At 36.3% G+C, this 23,211-nt stretch overlaps 1 protein-coding gene, 1 long non-coding RNA gene and 1 pseudogene across 2 annotated transcripts; 2 read left to right on the top strand and 1 right to left on the bottom strand.

The window, feature by feature from the left end:
* The first annotated feature begins 2,284 nt into the window (after window positions 1-2,284).
* LOC130503608 (uncharacterized) lies at window positions 2,285-4,510 on the top strand. Its single transcript, XR_008940877.1, has 4 exons — window positions 2,285-2,601; window positions 2,683-2,781; window positions 2,952-4,013; window positions 4,233-4,510. It is a non-coding gene; the product is annotated as an uncharacterized LOC130503608 (long non-coding RNA).
* A 1,877-nt stretch (window positions 4,511-6,387) lies between these two features.
* On the bottom strand, window positions 6,388-10,260 carry LOC108828067 (tyrosine-sulfated glycopeptide receptor 1-like). The gene has a single exon (XM_056998240.1). The coding sequence runs from the start codon at window positions 9,899-9,901 to the stop codon at window positions 6,638-6,640; it is 3,264 nt and encodes a 1,087-aa protein (XP_056854220.1). The 5' UTR covers window positions 9,902-10,260; the 3' UTR covers window positions 6,388-6,637.
* A 10,643-nt stretch (window positions 10,261-20,903) lies between these two features.
* Window positions 20,904-22,199, top strand: LOC108827754 (RING-H2 finger protein ATL3-like; annotated as a pseudogene).
* The last annotated feature ends 1,012 nt before the right edge of the window (window positions 22,200-23,211 follow it).

The raw sequence follows: 23,211 nt of genomic DNA on the forward strand, positions 1-23,211 counted from the left end.
GGTATATAGGAATCATTCTAGTTTTTTAATATTTAGTTTACTAAAATTTCATATACTGCTTAGATTAGTAGAATTAGCATTATAAAATCTTCATTATCTAGAGAAACGCAGACAACAGAGTTTCTAAACTCTTTGACCATCATTTTATGTTAGTGCTCGATGAAACTATACACTAAAACCAGATTTTCATATTTTCGAAATTTTTCCAAAATCCGTGGGTTAACCCCTTATAAAATAAGGAGTTTTCGATAAATGCTCTATATACTATATACTGAAGTTTATACTCTTCCCTTTTTAAAAACAAATTGCAAACCACATTCTACATTTGAATTAATGTATTCTAAACCATCTTTCATGGTATATAGGAATCATTCTAATTTTTTAATATTTAGTTTAGTAAAATTTCATATAATGCCTAGATTAGTGGAATTAGCATTATAAAATCTTCATTATCTAGAGAAACGGAGACTACAAAGGTTCTAAATTCTTTGACCATCATCTTATGTCGATGAAACTATACACTAAAACTAGATTTTCATATTTTTGTAATTTTTTCAAAATTCGTGGGTTAACCCCTTTAAAAATATTTTTTTAGGTAAATGGTCTATATACTGGAGAATTTACAAATGATTTTATAACATTTTATAAGTATTATATATGAATTTATAAACCTTTATAACAATTAAATAAAAGTCTTATAAATGATATGTGAACTTTAATAAAAGGACTTTGTTAAATAGAATGAAAATGATCTTAAATAATTTCAAAATATATATAAATGATTTATAAACCATCTGCAGAATTTAAAAACATAAAAGGTTCTAATAATAATGCATTACATCGAAATATAGTTATTTGTATAAAAGTGCACAACCATTATATTTATTTTTATAAAGTTATATTAGTATTTTATATGATTATAAATAAAAAATTGATAAAATAAACAAATTTATGGCATATTATATTTTCTTTCTATAATTCTACAATTAGTTACCATAAACCATTATTTGTAATATTACATGTATTATATGATAACTTGTATTAATGAGTTTGAGAATTTTTTTTTATTTTTTGATCCGAATAAAATAAATAATTAATAAATTTTTGAAAGACTAGACTTACAAATTACAGCGATATTCCTTTGAAAGACTAGACTTACAAATTTACAAAGCTTTCTATATAAATATAGGAAAAAAATTTCAAGTCTTTAGATAACTAATAATATTTTATGTGGGTCAGTGTGTATGCACAAGTATTGGTTAATGTATAAAATTAATGAATTAATATAAATGATCACAATAAAAAAAAGGCAAGTTAATATATTTGAGTCCACAAGTTAATTAAAAAGAAACGGAACGAAGAAAAAAAGCAGTGGGGGCAAGAAGAATAATTGAAATGGAGGCAATAAACCTTTTTTAACGTCTGAATCCATTATTATCGATTAATTATGCTATTACAACGATGAGAATATTACAAATACGATTCTACAACCGACAATTCTACCATCCTGCAAAAATATATGTTGGACTGCACTATAATCTACATAATTTGGTATTTTTTTAGGTTTGAACCTCAGACTTCCGGATGTAAAAGCATTAATAAATTTTTAGTCAAACTACCGAAGACAATAACCTTTATCCTATAATAATATGACTAGATTTTGATCCGCGCTTTCAAAACGCGGGATTGTTTTTACTTTAAAAATTCATTTAAAAGAGACAAATATTGTAAAATCTATTTTTTCAGAGACTTTAGATTCTTTAAAATACATTTGTAATTGTGCTGATCGTTTATGTTTTTTTATGATTTTTTATTATTAAAAGTACTAATATATTTTGAAAAGGATTTAAAAAGAGCGTGTTTGTTTCCTTCTTAATTTCGTAAAATAAAATTTTGAAATTAATTGAGAAATGTAATTTTTTATAATTTTTTTAGCAAACATAAAATTAGCATCTTTATGGTTTTTTTAACAAAAATTATCATCTTTCTTTATTATTATTTTATTAGTAAATTATGATGTTTAAAAAAATTTGGATTGGTGTTGTGAAAGGATTTAAAGTGGTATTTTCTATGCAATAAATTTTATTATGATGAGAATTTTTTGTAAAGTTATTTTATATACAATTTTAATTTGTTAATATTAATATACTAAGCTATGAATAAACATAGATTAAAAAAAAAGTAAAAACTGATAATCATATGTTTAATCATGTTTGTTAGTACAAACTAAATATTTGAAATGGACCCAAATTTCACATTTCACAAAGAAATAAGAAATGGAAATACAACATATACTAATCTCGGCCCAAATAGCCCAAAGTAAAAACATCTGAACCGACAAAATTGTGTGGTCGATGACCATTCAGTTTAAAAAAAGAAAAAAAAGGAAAGAACAGAATTTTCTGTCTCGATGGTGGAACTCATGATATGAACGGCCGCGGCGTACTTCCGGTGGTAAAGATGGAAGCGTCTGCTTGAAGAGGTTAAGATCGACGGTAGAAAATCAAAGAACTATCGAATTTTTCAGATTTTCTAGAAAACTTCATGACGATCCAAACTCGATAGATCCACAGAGGACTTCTCTGTTTCTGATCTATTTAGGTGATTTTCTCTAACTTTTTCTTGTAACAGAGATAAAGAGTTTTAAAAAAATCTTACTTGTTTTGCATGTTGAATCTGAAGGCATCCGTGAAAGACACGATGAGTTTGAGATGGTTGACGAACTTCACAGTTTCAGCTCTGTTTGACATAGTCCAAAGAAGATTTGAAAGACCACAAATGGTAAATCTGATTTCACGTATTTCTTTTTGATCCATAGCTAATAGTTAATAAAAATCTAATGGTTTTAAAATTGATTAAAAAAATATGGAAACAAAAGACAAATAACAGTGGCAAGAGCACGTAAGATTAAGCTGTATTGTTAAAAAAGGTTAGTCTTTTTTGGCTTTCAGGAATAATAAACTTTCAGAGAAGATATTCATATTCCAAATACGAAGATTCATGATTTTAAAATAAAAGATAAGTTTTTTCCAGATTATTTGTCTTCTTTTACATTAATATAAATCATACTTCATAGAGAAATAGCATTATTAGTTTATTAATATATGTTTGAATTTTACATTTGACAGCAGGGATAAATTTGGATCCGGATAAATACGTTGGAAGTAAACATTTACCATCACGAAAAGGGAGATCATGGTGATACCAAAAGTTAGGGGTGGGCGTTCGGGTACCCGTTCGGGTTCGGATCGGGTATTTCGGATTTTCGGGTATTTCGGTATAGGAGTATAATATCCGTTCGGGTATTTCTGAACTTCGGATCGGGTTCGGGTATTTTTAGTTCGGGTTCGGTTATTTCGGATCGGGTTCGGATATTTAGATTTTAAAAGAAATAAAAATAAAATTTTCTTTTTTAAAGTTTTTTATATTTAAAAATATAGATTTTACTTAACTGATTTTTTTTTTCTTTTTATAGATTGAATGATTAATAGATTTGGAGATAACATTTCCAAAATAAAAATATTAATTTGGCTATTGTTTTTAAACTTTGGATGTAACTTTGGTTAATATATGAAATAAAAAGTTTAACATGCATTTCAAATGAATATCAAATTATTTTCTCCATAATTATATATATACTATATGATTTTAAAGTATGTCTAACATCAATATAAATATTTTAAATAAAATGAGAGATGTAAACTAGAAATATAAGGGTAAGTATACACATGTTCGGTTATTTTCGGATATCCATTCGGATTCGGGTATTACCCGTTCGGGTTCGGATATCCAATCTCTCCTAACTTAATACCCGTTCGGGTATTTTACTACTTCGGTTCGGATTTCGGTTCGGGTTTTTCGGGTCGGGTTCGGGTGCCACTTCGGATATCGGTTAAAGTGCCCACCCCTACCAAAAGTAGTACAGGTCGAGCAATTAAAAGTTTAGAGACAGAAGCTTTATACATTTGAAGGACATGGGACAAAGACATGGCTGCAAAGAAATACAAACCTAAGTAAGTCAACTTTAAAAGCTTAAAATTGTAGTAACTTAGGTTTCGAACTGAAACTGGTTGTTAGGGGAATAAACCGCTAGATTATAGATAGATTTTCTTTTAAAAAAAAGTAAACAAATCAAGACATTTTTGAAAAAGTTAGGATTGCTTACATTCTCATCAGCGAAGACGAATTCCATAGTTCTCCACTTGATTAATGTTTTGTTCTCACGAATGTAGAACCTTGACATGAACAATCTTATTGGTGTTCCTTGGCTTCAAGGCGCTGATGGCGGTGATTTCTTCAGTAGCAGCATTCGATATGTTGATTTTCGATTTAGAAGCCATATTTTTGGTTTGACGGAATGAGTTTGAGTAGGAAGAGTCGTCAGTATTTATAATAGGAAGAAGTAGTAGGAAGATTAGATTAGGTATTTCGAAAACTGGTTGGGTACTCAAAATATTTTGCGAGATTTTTATAGTTAATAGTATTAAATGCAGTTACCAATTTGTCACCAGTAATATTATGTGAGTAAGTAACATGCAATCTAGATTATAGATATATTTTTTTGAACCGTGAATGTAGCCTTTGCAAGTGATTAAGTTACAGGCGTATCTTATTTTTTTGTAAAATTGGTTGTACATTTATTTCCACCATGATTGTAGGTAAATAATATCTTCCACCTTTTAAATTGGCAAATCATATAGGGAATATCTATACTATTAATACTTGCCGAAATTTAGGAGTATGTTAATCTTTTTAAATTGATAACGAAAAATAAGGGATGATTTAAAAAATTATAGTTATAATAGATTTGGTATCCAAACCTATACATTAAAAATACCTGTAAATTTAGATTATCGATTTTAAATATATATTGTTTTAAAAAATACGAAATAGACGATAGTAACTTGTGATTAAATATTGATGACCAAAAAAAAAACTTGTGATTAAATATATTTATTTTAATATTTTAGTATTTGAAATTTGAAATATTAAAATTTAACGTATATGCGTACGTAGTCTCTATCTCAATTTCATGAATGATGAGTTTTTATACCAACAAAATCATCAAAATAAGTTTATCAATACGTTGTATTCATATTATTTTTGATTTTCATTTCAGGGTATAGGGTTTGAGAAAAAGAAAACATGATTTGATGGAGGTTTTCATGGTATAGAACCTTGATCATGAAGATGAATTTGATGGGCTGAACAATCATTGCTCAGTGGATTTTAAAACGAAAAGGGTAGACTGCAGCGGGCCTTAATATGTATGTTGGGCTATAACGGGCTATAATAATCAAAGGTTTCTGATTAGTCTGGTTATTTACGATTTTCATTAAAAAAAATATAGCAATGGCATTTGGCTGTAAATAACTTGAAAAAGCAGAGGCAAAAATCTATTAGATATTTTACTTTAATAGTATAGATTTGAATAACTTTTTTACTGGGGGCAGCTGTCCCCTTCCACTCAACGTGCATAACACCTCTAGCTATCTCTTGTGGGCCTTTTCCCTTCAACGTGGGTCAGGGTTTGGGCTAGCGTGCTTGCTTTCTTGCTTCACAAGTGACTTAATAACGTTTTTTTGATAAAGACTTAAAAACGTTTTGTTGGAGATTTTCTTATCACAATCATAAATGTTCCACCGACATGGAAGACACATTCTTCGGCAGGCAATATTTTATCAAGATCGGCAGGCAATATTTTATCAAAATCAAGAAGACAGATAGCATAAAGAGGGTTTCTTGTTATTCTTAATAAACCAATTAGATCTTTTGGTTTTATAGCTTATCATCTCCCTCTGTATCATGAGGTTATTCAAGAGATGCCACAAAAAAACGTATTGGTCTTCTGGGCTACTGTTGTCAAAGTTACAAAGTAATATTTTTGAAAAAAGAAAAAGATAAGTTTGCCGACAAAAATAAATAAAGAAGAGAAGTTATGGCCTCAAATATAAAAAATACTAATTTCCATTTTCAATGGAGGTTGGTTATTAACGCAGCATCTCCCAATAAACACCAAAACGGCGGCGTTTTAGCTCCTTTAGACAGACCGTTAAAAGTCCAAACCTTTGACAAATCATCACTTTTTACGCAAAAGCTCTCTTTGTCTCCGTCGTCTCTGCTTCCTCTCCATTGATGTTTAGGTATGTCTCAGCTTCTCACCTTTTACTTTGCTTCCTCTTTCTCGTGCGTCTTACTACTCATTTCTCTCTCTCTCTCTCTCTCGCCTTTGATTTTTGTTTTTGCTCGATCACTCTTCGGTAACTATGCACACCAACTGTTCGTTCAAATGCGGTCAGAAACCCCACTTCGATTTTTCAATCGTATTCTGAGAGAAATGATTGGTCTAGGTAGAGTTCCTGTGAAACCCATTTTGATTCAAGAGAATTGGTTTTGAAATTCTGTGATTGGTTGTGTAAAGAACTCGTCTTGGAAAAGCCACAAAAGGTTCATACTTTCCCAAGTTTTTTTTACATCATCAAAGCAGCTTCTATGACCATCAAAACTTTTAATTTACATGGAAATGATGGTTTAACATTTGCACTTGACAAGACCCCTCCCCCCACCCAAAGAGAAAAAAAAAATGAAGTGTATATTTACTTAATGCAGAATGTATAAAAAAAAAGGCACACATAAGTTACTTCGTCTCTTCTTCTTCGGTTTCTTCTCTGTTACTTTGGTTTGTGTTCCCCGCGTCAACATCGTTAAGCCAGTCCACAACTTGCTGTATGACTGGTCTCTTCATTGGGTTTTGGTTCACACACATGCAGGCTATGTCAAGCACACGAAGCATCTCTCTTTCGTGACCACCACTCTCTCTCAGCAACGGATCAAACACCTCCTCTGGTTTCTCTTCCCTCCTCATCTGATGCACCCACGCCACTATTTCTCTCGTCATCTTTGGTCTGAATACTTCCATTGGTCTTTTCCCCGTGAGAAGCTCCAGCATCACGACGCCGAAACTGTACACGTCGCCTCTCAGAGTGGCTACCCATGCTTGTCCATACTCCGGGGGGATGTAACCCAGTGTGCCCACAAGCTCTGTTGTAACGTGGGTGCGGTATGGAAGGATGAGTCTTGACAAGCCGAAGTCTGCGAGGTAGGCCTTGAAACTTCCGTCCAGAAGGATGTTGCTAGACTTGATGTCTCGGTGTACTATGTGCGGTTCGCATATCTGGTGCATGTATGCTAGTCCGCAGCTTGCTCCTCTCATAATGTGAAGTCTTTTAGGCCAATCCAGTTGAGCTGGACCGTCTGGATTCTCATGAAGCCAATAATCAAGGCTTCCGTTTTCCATGAACGAGTAGATAAGTATCCGGGCACTATCATGGACGCAGTAGCCTTGTAGAGCGACCAGGTTTTCATGTTTGGCTCTTGACAGAACTTCTACCTCTGCCTTGAACTCTTTCTCCATCAGACCATAGTCTCCGGTGAGTTTCTTAACCGCAAGTTTCGTCCCATTGTCCAAGACAGCCTTATAGACAAGACCAAACCCTCCGCAGCCGATGATATTAGCTTGACTGAAGTTGTTGGTAGCTTTCAGGAGCTCAAATATGGTCAGGTCTTTAACCTCATATCTACTGTTTCCAAACAGCAGGACGAGGCTTATGTCTTTCTCTGAACCTGGAGGAACTTCGGAATACGAGGCATTAGAATTTATCTCCATTTCGGCGTTCTCAGTGTCTCCTGGGTTTACTCTCCTCTTGGACATCACCCACAAAGCCAGCATCACCAGAATCAAACTGATGCCGAAAAAGATCCCAATGACAAGCCCCAAAACAACCGTTGTGTTCACCTTTTGGTTGTTTGTATATGGCTGAGGTGCAACCGTGCAGGAGACTTGCAGTACGCCGCCACACAGCAAAGGGTTTCCTTCAAAATATGATTTTGGGAAAGTGTCGAACTGACTCCCTGTAGGTATCGGCCCACTGAGAGTATTGTTTGCAACATTGAAGTATGACATGAAATGGAGTCCTGTGAGCGACCAAGGGATTCTACCAGATAGATTGTTGTTGGACAGGTCCAGCCTCTCTAAGCTTGTGAGGTTTGACAATTCATCTGGGATGCTACCTGAAAACTTATTACCCCAAAGCTCGAGGTGCAAGAGAACCTTTAGCTGTCCGGCCTCGACCGGTATACTCCCGGTCAGGTTATTCCTTCTGATGTATATCGCAGGTGGGATGCTGGAAAGCTGATTGTATTGCTGATTGCTGGTGATATTATTGGGCGTTACAAAAACAGGTAGCTCTAGATAGGTCCTCTCTGTTGCATCGTATACCTTTTGAGACATGAGTGCTCTCAGCTGAAACAGTTCCTTGGGAAGCTCTCCTGTAAGAAGGTTATAAGATAGATCCAAGTAAAAAAGGTTTGGAAGAGTTCCTAGCCAACCAGGAATCGACCCCACGAATCGATTTTGTGACAGGTCCATAAGCTCTACGCTCTTGAGCTTGATCAGCCAAGCTGGTATTTCACCTCTCAATCTAGATCCACCGGTACCAAAGATTTGGAGCTTTGGAAATGCACCTGACGCAAGAAAATCCTCGTTGCTTGGTATTGTTTCGTCATAAAAGTTCTTTGCAATGATGAGAGTAGACAGATTCTTGCAGCCTTGCAGAATACTGAGAGCACCTGTGATGTTCGTCATGTTATTGTCTGAGAATGTAAAGAACGACAGAGACTTCAGTTCCAGTACTTGTGGAGATATCTGTCCAGTTAACTTGTTGCCTGCAAACCTCATCGCCGTCATGTTTCTGCAGGAGTAAACCGTAGAGGGGAAGTCACCGGTGAAGCTATTGTTTCCGAGGTCCAGAATGCTGAGGCTCTGAAACCTGGAAAAGTCTACCGATAAGGTTCCTCCCAGCCGGTTAACCCTTAGATTCAACTTCTCGAGTTTGGTGCAGTTGGCGAGAGAAACTGGAACAGAACCTGTGAGGTTATTGATATGGAGCCTGAGGCTGCGCAGATTGATTAGTCTACCAATATCCTTTGGTATATCTCCTTGGAGGTGATTGAAGTAAAGCTCAAGCAGTGTCAGTTTAGTGAGACGAGTAATCCCATCATCGATCCTCCCTGAAAGATGGTTGACTGGTAAAGAGAGTTCCTCGAGCTCAGAAAGATTGTAAACTTCTTTTGGGATTTCACCAGATAGATTGTTGAAGCCTGCTCGAAGAGAATTTAGCCTCAGACATCTGCCTAACCCTCCAGAGATATCGCCCGAGAATTTGTTATAAGAGAAGTCCAGTTTGGTGAGCTGCGGTGAAGTGGTGCACATGAAGGAAGGGATTGGACCGGTGAAGCTGTTGTTGCTGACGTTGAAAGTGGTGAGATTAAAAGCACCTTGTAGGAAAACAGAACCGCTTAAGATTTGGCCTTGAAGAAGATTGCTGGAGAGATTAAAGGTCTGGATTGGAAAGTTTCTGCTGCTTCCATTGGCTTCGAGTGGTAACTCACCGTTGAAGATGTTGTAACTAAGATCAAGAACCGTGAGCTGATCAAGAACAGAGAAGAAGCCTTGTGGGAGAGGACCAGAGAGACGGTTATGAGAAAGGTCGAGACGAGAGAGACGAGGGAGATCCAAAACAGAGGACGGGAGATTGCCTGAGAGTCCTCTAGAGGGCAAAAGAATCGAAGTGACTCGATTTTCTTGAGAATCATCGCAAGAGATTCCTTCCCAGGAGCAACAATCAGTGGATGAGTTCCAATGCAAAGGAGAGACTTGAGATGATACGTTGGTGGAGAACAAAAGGAGAGAATCTCTATCTTGGAGATTACAGACAGCTTCTGATACTGTAAGGAGGAAGACAGAGATGGAAATAACGTAAATAAGGAGGGAGAGAAACATGGGTACTGGTCTCACAAGGAGACAAATGGATTTAGTAGATCTCATCTTCTCGTCAATCATGGCGAGAACAAGAGAAGAAGGTTAGAAAGATTTGAGTAAGCTTGAGGAAGAAGAAGAAGAAAAAGACGAAAGAGAGGGAAAAGAAGCAAAAGACATCATTATCCAATCTGGGTTTGTGTGTCTGAAACTTGTAAATGGCTCTCAATACCATCGTTGACCAAAGAGAATAGTCAGACCAAACAGAAGAAAACTTCTTGTCACACCCAAAGTAACTTTACTTGCCTTTATTTTATTTTATCATGTTATCCTGAGTGTGCTTGTGGCCTGTGGGTATTGTCTTTTGTTTCTATCTTTTTATTATTCCTCTTGTAATAGAAGTATTTTTTTTTTGTTATTCTACCTAATGAAACCTTAAATACAACCCTATGAATACCTATGTAGTTATTAAAGTCAACGCTAAAAACTCATGTTTATTTGTTTATTTTTATGAAAACCAATATTGATATGTGATTTGTCTGGTTATGCTGTCATTTATTTATGGTTTGAAATAGTTTCTTCTGTATGCGTTTTAACTATTGATCATGAAAGAAAAAAAAACATGAAGGAAGTTGGGTCGGTCATTTCATGTTTTTGGAGATGTAGGTGCGTGCGTGCGTGCTATGATGTTGATCATGAAAATTGAATGCGATGATATTATAATCATCATGAGCACAAACATTATGATGTGAAATAAAATAAGATTAACAAAAGTGAATAAGAAAAAAAAATGGTGAGGAATAGTATGATAATTCTTTTTTGTATAAAAGGGGCGTTTACCTTTTGGGGCGGCTTGGTTAGTAGTGGCTCGTAGTGGTGGTGTTACACAACTTTTTTATATATCTTCAATTTAATATTTTATTTTTATAATCATCTTTTGTATTTTCCTCTTTTTCTTTATTCTTTCTTTTATTGCGCCAAGTGTAAGCCACATTTAACATTAGATAGTGGTCATAAAGAACGAAAGGTAGATAAAGAAGATGATCAAATGATACGTTTTTTTAGAAAGGGATACTATTTATTTTGTTTGACTTTTATTTTTTTGTGGTTATTAAAATCCTCGAAGCTGTTCATGCGTTGTTGTTTTTTCTCTTAATTTACTAATGGCCGAAGGGCGTATATGATAGGCTGACAAGTTAATTTAAACAATATGGTATTAAACTTATCAAGGGTCTTCCACTTTTCGGATTATTGTACTATAAAGTATCATCCCAAACTGGAAAACGAACAGTGCAATAGTAAATTAAAATCTAAACTGAAAAGAAACGAAATTCAAGTTGCTATATTAGTCAGTGTTAAAAAAAACAACTTATGTTTGTGTGCGTAGTAGAAACAAAAAAAATGTTATGGAGTCTAATTAAAAAAATCTATAATGATTAATACGTGTGATACTTTTAATTAGTGTTTAGTAACAGTAAGTAATGATGGAGTGAATTTGTTTTTCTTTTAATTGGAATAACATATTTTATATAAGATAATTCGAAAGGCATCCTATAAGAATAGTTATCTATTCAGTGGAAACCTGTGGCTCAGATTGAGAATAAACTGTTGTGTGACTTTACACAGCGATAACATATTATTATTCCTAATTATTAGCCTTAAACGATAACATATTAGTATTATTAGCCTTTCGGTATAAGCGGATCTAATCTTTCATGTAAATAAGAAAAAGCTGTTTCATCTCAGCTATTGTTTTCCACTGAAATATTCTAGGTTAAGTCATATAGCGAATCTCTAATAACTTATTCTCAATCCCGAGCAATTTGTTATTTATATATTCAAGTACCTCAAATCCAGGTTTAATCAAGCTTGTCGTTTTCTCAGCTCACGATCGAGTTAGGGATAGCTAATGTCTTTTATTTATAACCTGCTTTTGGTTATTTTCTTGGTTAGAGATGGTAGCCATTTCAGAGCACAGCCACAGCACATCAGCTTATATGTTTCTGTCTTGGAAAGAACTCATCCAAAATTTTATTTTTCTTCTCTTTCTTCTCTTCTTAATTTACAGTTCAAATCGACGAGTTGGATTAGGATATTCCATTTTTCTGCTTAAAATTCCACTGAAAGATAACATGTCCTGGCTTATATTGTCCTTTTGTAACATCTATTATCCTTTTACCCTGCTCCAGATACAGCTATTTAGTAGTAGAATATAATATATTACGTCACCTTTTACAGACTTTCTCGAACCATTTGCAAATATTTAAAGAAGTGCTACTTGAAGTTCTTGAGTAAATAGACAGAAAATATTAGTCAAACGGTATTAACATAAACTTTGTTTTGGTACTACATGTATGAATATCATTATGTTATACATAATTTCGGACGACCCGAGTTATGTGCTCTCCTCGTGAATTCTCATTAATCAAGGGAGAGAAAACGTTTGACTTTATACAAAATAGTTTTTTAATTCCATGCATATATATAAGAATTATACACATACAAATCTGGAGTATTGCTAATCTTCTATATTGATCGTGTAAAGACATAACATATGTATGCTGAGTTGGACCGGTAAGATCATGCGAAAAGAACAAAATCTAACCACTTGGCCTTTTAGAATATAAATGCATATAATATTTATGTGTGTATTAGACTATGGCCTTTTAACGGCTGTAGTCTTTCGATATGTTTTTTACAAAGAAACGTTTAATCATTCAATCAAATTTTAAAGAAAATACCTTTTTAGGAGCTGGGACGTTTTCCGGAGATTTTAAGCTCGGTGTGGTAATTTAGAAGAAAGCCTTTATATGTGTGCTATATTTATCTTTTTTGACGTAACTAGAACTTTATTATCTTGATATTATTAAATCTGAATACAGAGTTGGTGTTAACTGTTAACCATACTGGTAAATATTATACTCAATTTGCACTAAATTTTAGCAGTAAACTTTTCTCAATTTTTTAACTATTTTTATTAGCAAAAACAAAACCAAAGCTATACTGTGTTATTTAGGTTTTGAGAAAAAAATCCAAAGCAAAAAAAAAGAAGTAAAAACTAATAGCAGAATCATATCTAGAAACTAAACCATTCAAAATAATAACTGATCAAAATTCAAAATGGTTTAGTAGAGATTCTGTTTGAGTTGGTATGCCTAAAACAAATCATGAGATGTTTGAGTAAAGTCAAAGCAAAATTAACCATATATAGTGATTACTCTAAAAAGAGACAACAAAGAAAAATAGGAGACAACCAGTCAGACCCTTTTTGAGTGTAAATTGACCTTTGAAAAAGATGGATCATTGTAGGACCCGACCCGTTAATTCAATTAGAACCATTTGGGCCATAACATGATCCGGCGCATACAGTAAACTAGTTAATGCCCAATCCAACGCCTCTTCCCTCATTTGCGATTTTAACAAAGCCTGTAAATGTCTCAGTCTAAAGGCCAAACAATCATCTTCGTAGAACATAAATGATTTGTTAAAAAATGCGACATGAATGATGGAATGGATCAACGATTCTCGTGGTAAAGATTCATTTTGATTTATGACACGTTCTTGTAACCAAAAGTAACACTATCCCAATATTTGAAGAGATATGAATTTGCCTAATAAGTATAAATATAAGACTAATGTGAAATCCATAGAAATCTAGGGAGAATGATTTAAAGAAAAGGATATGTTATTATATATGGGAAGGAGAGGGTGAAGGAGGTCATAATTCTTCTATCATCATTTTGCCTAGTAACCATCATCTTTTGACTTTTAAGACAAAATTAATGTTACAGTTTCTTAATATTAATTTCGAGTAATGATCATTTGAGTAGAGGACTTGGGATATTGCTTTGAAATCAGGCTGTGTTGTAGGTTGAAACTTTGATTATGATATGACTCGAGGTTCAACCGACTGAAAGACAGTTTTCGGATTATATACTAAGTTAAATAATCTAAATCTGACACAAATTTATCAGTGTTATTAAGATTTAAATACCAATAAATATTCAGACGTGGGCTGGTTAGATACTTAGATATATTAATATCTTAACCTTTTTAACCTCTTAAAGAATGATTCTTTCAAACATTTTTTTTCTATAGATATATTTAAGAGTGCCTGAAGCTGCAAATGACTTTAAGGTTCCACTTCGTGAAAAGACAAGATCCTTAAACGTAGGACTCGAGCAGGAGGATTGTTTTCCACTTCCTTTGATCTGAAAGCATTAAAGGATCTTCACTAGCTCAATTGTTCAAATATGTAGATACAATATGATTTTAGTTATGTAAGTTATTTAAAGTTAGCGGATGTCCTATTGTCATCTATTACATTTGACTTACTTTGCTTGTTTATTCAAAAAAATTAACGCATGTTAGGGAGTAAAGTAGTGGAGGATTATCGATATCGTGGAAAGACTAAATAGTGTTAAAAAGATGTGTAAACCAGTCGACACACACCATCATTTTAGTTTATAATGCACTCCATATTCTTTGAGAAAATTTATTGGTAGTAACAACATTTAATTAAACATCATCCAGAAGCTGCATTTGTAGAACTATATTACTAATATTGTGGAGATACCAAAGAAAAAAAACATATACGGAGTAGTCCCCTCCAAGAAAGGCAATATAGTGATTGGTACAACCATATAAATACAAACAAATATTTACAACAGTTCACATTAGCAAATTTCGGTACCTCGTTAGGTCTAGAACAACCGTCCAACTATCGCTTAGAGTAATTTTTTTGCTAAACTGTAAATATCATATAAATGAACATAGAGCTTACAAAAAGGTCTAAAATCTGTACCATCTTGGCAAAAAGAAAATAAAAAACAAGATGGGACAATGATGAACTAAACAACCAGAAACTATCTCAGCCACATGATCATGAGAGAGCTAAAAGGCTTCCTGGTTCTCCTTGCAGAGATAATGTTTTTTATCTCTTTATCAATACCATGGAACACCATTGCAGAAGAGAGAGAAATCTGGTTATGAATCAGATTGTTCCGTTGCTTCCAAATGTGAAAGATAGTAGTGTGAACTGCTATTTTCCGAAGCAGAGTAAGTCGCCGTGACGTCGAGGATCGGATCCAGGAAAGAAGTTCGGCCCAGTTGAGAGGCATCGTATGCGGGGGTCTGCATTTCCACATAACCAGCCTCCAAATGTCTCTACTGTAATCACAAGATAACAACAGATGGTCCCTTGTTTCATCAAATGCCGAGCATAGAGGACAAAGTGGAGAGATTTGCATCCCCCACGAAGCCAGTCTAGATCTCGTCGGTAGCCTGTCGTAGTTCGCGATCCACATGGTGAAAGAGTGCTTGGGGATGGCGCCTTTGAACCATACCACATCGCACCAGTCCTGTGTTTCTCCTCTCGGGCGCATGACCTCCCAAGTGCTGGACGACCTGAAAACAGTAGAAGCAATATTACCAGCAATCCATTCATACTCATCACTCACATGAACATGTAATGGCAAAGAGATAGTGGTGAGATAAGTATGGAGATCAACTTCCTTTTGTGATCTAGGATGAGGAAGAGACCAATGAGCATCGATAATAGCATCATCTACCACCGCTGATGACCTTATCCTAAGTGCTCTAGGACCCCCACTCCCTATATAAGTTATCAGCTGGCCAAAGGGAGTCCAAGAATCAAACCAGAACCTTGCTGTTAGTCCATTTCCCAGCCTGGTTTTGCAGAATTGTGAGGCCAGAGGACGGAGATCCATGAGCTTTTTCCAAGTCCAAGAGTCCGCTGCCGAGGCCTGAAGTTCCCAAAAGGAGGTGTTATTGAGATGAGTGCTCCAGTGCCAATCAACCCACAGCGAGTGAGCTTTAGACAAAAGTCTCCATATGAATTTTAAACACAGCACTTGGTTCCAAACCGTGAGATTTCTAAGGCCCAGTCCACCCTCGTCTTTGGGGAGACAAACTGTCTGCCATGCAATTTTTGCTATGCCTTTTTTTTCTATGTCACCAGACCAAAGGAACCGAGAGCACAGAGATTCAATCCCTTTGATACAGCCTTTAGGAAGAATGAAGGCTGATAGCCAAAACGAGACGATTCCGAAGATGACAGTTTTTAATAATTGCAGTCTTCCAGCAAAAGAGAGTATCTTCACTGACCAAGATTGGAATGTGGCTGTGAGTTTTGTCATCAGCGGAGCGTACTCTGAAATTTTCAGTTTCCTGCTCATGAGGGGCAGACCGAGGTATCTAATGGGGAGCTGACCAGGAGGGAAACCGTAGCTCGCAATGGCTTGTGTTTCACTTTGGTCAAGACCCGCCGTAAAGAGCTCAGTCTTGGTCGCGTTGATCAGTAGGCCTGACCATGAGGCAAAATCATCTAGACACTCAGAGATCCCATGAAGACTGTTGCTTGATCCATCGAAGAACACCATGACATCGTCTGCGAACATGAGATGCGTGATTTTCAGGTCGCAGGTTCTTGGGTGGTATCCAACGGATTCATTTTCAAACCGAGAAAGCAGGAGGCGAGAGAGACACTCCATGGCTAGTACGAAGAGATAGGGTGAAAGCGGGTCACCTTGTCTGATCCCTTTGGTGCTGTTAAAGAAACCCCCGGTTGTCCCGTTAACTGAAATCGAGAAGGAAGCGGTTGTAAGACATTCCGAGACCAGGGTGATATAGCTCTCAGGAATTGCCAAAGCCCTCAGAGCCGCAATGATAAAGTCCCAACGCACACTGTCAAACGCTTTCCTCAAGTCAACCTTCAACATACCTCTCAGAGATGTGGCCTGCGAGTTATATCCATCAACCAGATCAGTGGCCAGTAGGACATTTTCTGCAAGGAGACGACCTGGAAGGAAGGCCGACTGTGCTTTGGAGATCATAGATGGCAGAATGTCCTTAAGCCTTGAGGCCAGTAGCTTCGCAATTACCTTATACACCGTGTTAAGACAGGATATAGGTCTGAAGTCTGTCGTCAAGGAGGCATTCAGCTTCTTGGGGATTAAGACAAGGTTCGCTGAGTTCCACTGCTTTAGTAATTTTCCAGAACTGAAAAATTCTAAGATCGCTTCAGTAACTTCTGGGCCGATGATAGGCCACGCTGCAGTGAAAAACTCAGCCGAGTAACCGTCCGGTCCACCAGATTTATTTTTAGGCAGTGTGAAGAATGCCTCTTTTATCTCCTCGGGTGTGAACCTTTTCTCAAATCTGAGGCGCTGATCGGTGGAGCATCTGACATCGTATAGCAGGTCTAGATCACTTTGAACGAACAACTGAGGCGAGACCGGGCTTCCAAGGAGATCCGAGAAATAATTATCACATAATTTTTGAATGCCTTCTTGAGAATCCACCCTTTCCCCCGTATCAGAAAGCAAGAAATGTATGTGGTTCATGGCCTGGCGAGTAGAAGCATACCGATGGAAGATTCTGGAGTTACCATCTCCACAAGCAAGCCAGTTGACGTGTGATCGTTGGAAGAAAAAGGATGTCTCCGCTGCAGAAAGCTCCTCCCATTCCTTAAGGGCCTGTAGCTCAGTTGTGGCGTTAACAGTGGAAGGGAGAGACAACATTGCTGTTTGCGCCTGCAGAAGCTTTTCGTGAGCCTGTGCAGTCCGCTTTTCGATACCGGAGTAGTTCAGCTTGCTAAAGTCTCTGATGTCTTTTTTCAAGAGTTTCAGTTTCCGGGAGAGCCTGAACATTGCAGAGCCTGTTACGTTTGCAGAAAACCAGCTAACACAGACCATCGCTTGAAAACCCGGGTTTTGAATCAGGAAATTGTAGAATCTGAAAGGCTTCTTTGTCCTGGCCTGATCCGGCTGTAAAGATATTGTGATAACCGCGTGATCAGAGAAGTCTGGTTTGCCTACAAACGCCACGCAGGAAGGGAAGATGGAGTACCATTCATCATTAACCAAACTCCGATCCAACTTCTTTGCAAGGGGAGCTAGCTTCCTCTTGTTCCACCAAGTAAAAGTGGTTCCCCTGAAATTAAGATCATCCACATTAGCATCTAATAGACACTGATTGAAATCTCTAATCTTTTTATCACTATTAAGAGAAGGAGTTAGAGAATGTTCTGAGGGATCTCGGATTTGGTTGAAGTCTCCAATGATGAGCCAAGGCTTTGAGCTGATGCCAAAAGAAGATCCAAGAGCTGAGATTTCGCTCCAAAGAAGTTGACGCTGTGCCGGATCGTTAGAGGCGTAGACTGCAGAAATAATAAACGTAGACTGAGGCGAAGTAGGCCAAGTGACCTCCGCTGTTATCATCTGAAGAGATTTAGATAGGATAGTAACTAGAATAGAGGGATGCCACACAAGCCATATCTTTCCGAGGGGAGAAAAACTGTAGTTTCCTTCAGCAGACCAACCCGGAAAGAGCTGAGAGACAAATTTATTCATCTTGAGATGCTTCACATGAGTCTCAAGAATTCCGCCAAAAAGAGGTGAGTTGATCCTAGACCATTTACGTAATCCGCTGCGGTGGGAATAGTTATTTAGACCGCGTACATTCCAACAAAAAATGTCTGTCGCCATATATTAAAAATTGGTTTTGGGGCTCCTGCCCCTGTTTCCTTTCTGGCCCGACTTCAACAGACCTGCAAATTTCTTTTTATTCCGCACAACCTCAAAATCATCCTCATGAACCGAGAACTCTCCTTCTTCCAGCTCAGATTCAGAGGATTCCACATCAGATGAGTCTGACGGGAGATCAGATTTCGAGGACTTAGAGATCGCTGAGCCGCTGCCCTGCTTAGAGTAATTTTGAAGAGGGTCAATGCAAATTTTCCACTGGTAAAGTTTGTTTGCAACATCGGTATTATTACTCAAAGATTAACAAATAAAAAAATCCTGCATTTTCGTTAAGTTTATTTACTTACTAGTTTAAACATTTTTACTCTCTCTTTTTCTAAATATAAAATGTTTAGAATAATTTTTTTTCTAATATGTAAGATGTTCTCATATTTTTTATGTAACTTTATTTATCAAAAATTATATAATCAATCAAATTTAATAATTATATTTTGTAATGGTAAGATAATTTATAATTTATAATTTAATAATATTTTTTAGATAAAAAGTAATTTTTTAATAAACATGGTTTACCTAAAATATCTTATAATTAGGAACATAGAGAGTAATTTTTTTAAATAAATGCATTGTTAAAAGGGAAATTTGGACGCATGACTATAGTACAATTAGAATTGAGGCGGTAACCATAGTGAACGGAGTGCTACGATATTCTTTATATAATATGTATAATGACAAAAATTACACTTTATTCCTGTTCATTCTCACTCTCACTTGATCTTTGTTTTTTTTTTCTTTTATTCAATGATTATTTACAAGTTTATGAAACCGTACGTTACACGACGTATAATTATTATATCGACCAAGTGTTTGATTTTTTCTTCATATCTTTGTTTGGGTTTACAATTTTACTACTATCCAATATATATGGGATTAAGAACCAGAGGATGCGTAGAGCTAGTGGAGAAGATGAACAGTATACACTTCGTCGAACTATACTATTTAATAAATATAGAATAGTACACCACGATGTGTACTGTTACATCATCTATATGTCTTGTCTTCCAGTAATGCCGCCAATCATTGTTTCCTTACCTCTTTCCACCGTTTCTTCTTTTTCTCTAATTCTTCTGGGTATTTTTTTCTCCTACTTCATCAACTCCGACTACACCTCCATCATCCCTTTGCTAATGGTGTATCTTCTTACACTGCTCGACTCTACTATTTAATGATTATAGTATAGTATGTCTCATCTTCTCCTCTACTTCTTATTGTGGTTTTTTACTAATCCCTCAAATTTATTGACAATGCCATTAGTTTCATCACAAATCGGAAATCCTCCTCCTTTGGGTTTAGGGTTTAGGGTTTATGGTTTAGGTTTAGGGTTTAGGATATATGGTTTGGATACATTGTTGGGTTTAGGATTGGGGTTTAGGGTATATGGTTTGGGTTTAGGGTATATGGTTTGGATTATGGTTTGGGTTTAGGCTTAGGGTTTTGGTTTAGGCTATATGGTTTGGGTTTAGGGTTTGGGTTTAGAGCTAGTGTAGAAAATGAACTGTATACACTACGTCGAACTATACTATTTGATAAATATAGAATAGTACACAACGATGTGTACTGTTACATAATTTCTATGTCTTGTCTTTCAGCAATGTCGCCAATCATTGTTTCATCACCTATTCCCACTCTCTCTTCTTTTTCTCCAATTCATGTGGTATTTTTCCCCCTACTTCATCACCTCCATCATCCCTTTGCTAATGGTGTATCCTCTTACATTGGACGACTATACTAATTAATGATTGTAGTATAGTATGTTTCATCTTCTCCTCTATTTCTTATGGTGGTTTTTTACTAATCCCTCAAATTTATTGACAATGCCACTAGCTTCTTCACAAATCGGAAATCTTCCTCTTTTGGGTTTATGGTTTGAGTATATGGTTTAGGATATATGGTTTGGATTTAGGTTTCAGGGTTTAGAGTTATTCGATTTTCCAAATTTGAAAGGTGCAGAAGTTAAATACTTGCCCATGGGTTCACTAATCCATTTGGGGGGGGGGGTTAGGGTATAGTTTTGAAGAGGAGGGAGGATTTGATTTGGGATTTTGGGTTTTGATCAAAAATAAAATTATAGAAAGGGATATATAAGATCAAGGGAGCCTATAGGAGATTTTCCGAAACCATTTCCAAACATAGAAATAAGTAACATTGTTATATATTATGTTAATGTGTTACATTCTATTGTAAAATCGAATAATAGAAATATAAGTGTAAACTAACCAAATATATAATCTTTTTTATAGTATTGGTATCAATTTGTTTTCTATACTATTTTAAAAATAGTATAGTATAGTATAGTATAGTTAGTTAATTGTGCACAATGCGTCAAACAGACGATCACGCGCGTAAAAAGAGATTCTTGTCCACTTTTGTGGTAAACAGACACACTTCCCTATAAAAGTCATGCATGGTTACTTCTTTGATTTTTCTGCTTGCTATGAATATAGAGCAAATTGACCCTTGTTAAAAATCATATTTTCCGCAGTAAAAAAATAATTAGTATTATTTTCGTTAATGGAGAGGATTAAGACAAAACAAAAACAAGTTAAAGGAGAAGAAAAGAATTAAGAAAGAATCAACGTGGTTGGAGTGGAGAGGTTTTTATAGGGAAGAGTTACTTGGCCCCACTCCTCGATGTCATCTCCTTCATTGCTTCTCTCTTATCATTCCCTTCTTCTTCTTCTTCACTACCTTCACTCCTTGAAACAGAGACCTTTTCTTGTTCTGCACTTTGCTAATTTCACAACAAAGCTCCATCCTTTTTCCGACAAAACCCTCTAATTTCACATAAGGCTCCATCCTTTTCAAACAAAAGAGCAGTTTCAGCTTCTGGGTTCATTAGAGAACACTCACTGTTGTCATCAATGGACGGTGATGGATCTGCTCATAGCTCATTGTTCGGAGACTTAACAACGGAAGAGGTCACAAGCAAGATCATTCTCACAGCAGTCATTGTTCTGTTCATGGCGGTTCTCTTCGTCCTTATCCTCCACCTCTACGCCAAGCTCTACTGGTGGCGAATAGATCACCTCCAGCAGCAGCTGCAGCAACAAGAGCAAGAAGAAGACGAACCATCATCCATTGCTCCACCGGTGGTACTCACTCGCCGCCAGCGACGTCGTTTTATCTTCGCCCCGGGCAGCAAGACGCTTTACCCAACACTGGAGGGCTTACCCCTTTCGAGCTCAGCTCGTTGCCTGTTGTCTTTTTCAGACAAGACACTTGCAAAGAAGGTTTGGAGTGTGCTATCTGCTTGTCTGAGCTCGTCAAAGGAGACAAAGCTAGGCTGCTTCCAGAGTGTAAACACAGCTTCCATGTTGAGTGTATTGACATGTGGTTTCAGTCTCATTCAACTTGTCCCATCTGCAGAAACGCTGTTCTTGGCACTGACCAAGCTAGCTCAAAGGGGATTATTGAACAAGTTCCTGAGAATGTATCATCATCAGATGCTTTGTCTCAAATTTCAACTTCGTCTTCGGACTTCCCCACCAATGTCTTGGTATGGGGTCGCCAAGATCAGGTTAGTACCAGAAACACCAATGTTGGGTCTCAACAAGAAGAGGGTAATGGTAATAATGCTGCTTCTCAGAGTCATGATGCTCTTGTTCTTGATATCAATGATTCTGCAACTAGAAGTCAAAATGTGCCGTCGTCATCATCATCATCAATGAGGTTTATTGCTGAAGAGGAAGAGCCAAAGTCTCCAATGACAACCAGGTTGAGGTCTTTAAGGAGGTTTTCTGAGCAGAGACAAGAGAGTCTCTTGTAGTAATAGTAACTCCAATGCTGCTGCTGCTTCTTCTTCTTCTGTTGATCCTTGAAGGTTGTTATTAGATAGTAGTAGCCGAATGAAAAGATTGCATGAAGATGTCAAAAACTGTGTAGTGGTCTCTGCTTGTTCACTGGCTTTGTGTGTTTGACACATTTCTTTGTTATCCAAAGTATATCATTTATCTATTCCAATCCAAGGGAATTTGAAACTCAGAGCTTTTTGCTTTACTTAAACATCAACACAAGAGTCCTATAGTGCTTTCTAATCTTCACCAGAGCATAGCTCTGAAGCTAAAAAGGAGCAATGAACTGGGAAGTTCTTGCAAAACACTAGGACTACAATGAGCTTTACCATAAATCGACACAACAGAACTAGCAAGGGGTTCGTATAGACAAAATTCATTTGGTCTTTTATGTTTCTTTCCTACTCTTTTCAAATCTTGTAACAATAATTAAAAAAAAATAATGTAAAACCGTTGATGATTATTATAAACGACATGAGCTGTTAACCCAGCAGACTTTCTTCTCATGGACTTAAACTAATACTACTAGAAACTGTACCAGTAACCACGTGCCCTATCACATGATCCTCATCTGGTGTGCAAGTAAGATGATCAAGTCATCTCATTCACATATACCCTTCATGAAACACAGTTGCGAAAAAGTGAAAATTATGAGCACAGGAGTCAAACTAGAGCACGTGATTAGATCCAAAAAAGTAACTTAGAACAATAAAACCTACAAGTGTTTCAGTCTCTCCCCTTCTTTTAAACTCAAAAAAACAGTTTTCTCAGTTGCAGTCTCAAGGAACAGAAGAGCCTAACAGCTCGGAGATAAAAAAAACAGATCAAAAAGAGAATTCACAATGAAGAGATCCCATACACCTGGTTCGATTTCAGCAGCTCTGATTCTGCTACTTCTAGTTTGTATAGCAGCAAGAATCACGTAGAGTGTCGTCAGATGGTGCCAGCTTCCATGGATGTAGCTTCAAGTAAAACTGTAAGAGATTTGAACATAAACAAGGAGATGAAGGAGGATTCTCTGAGAGGTGAAAAAGACAGT

This window comes from Raphanus sativus, unplaced genomic scaffold (assembly GCF_000801105.2).
Source record: "Raphanus sativus cultivar WK10039 unplaced genomic scaffold, ASM80110v3 Scaffold1058, whole genome shotgun sequence".
NCBI classification, from domain to species: Eukaryota; Viridiplantae; Streptophyta; class Magnoliopsida; order Brassicales; family Brassicaceae; genus Raphanus; species Raphanus sativus.

What these genes read in the sequence shown, in the direction of transcription:
- LOC108828067 (XM_056998240.1), bottom strand. Translation starts at nt 9,901, where the DNA reads ATGATTGACGAGAAGATGAGATCTACTAAATCCATTTGTCTCCTTGTG.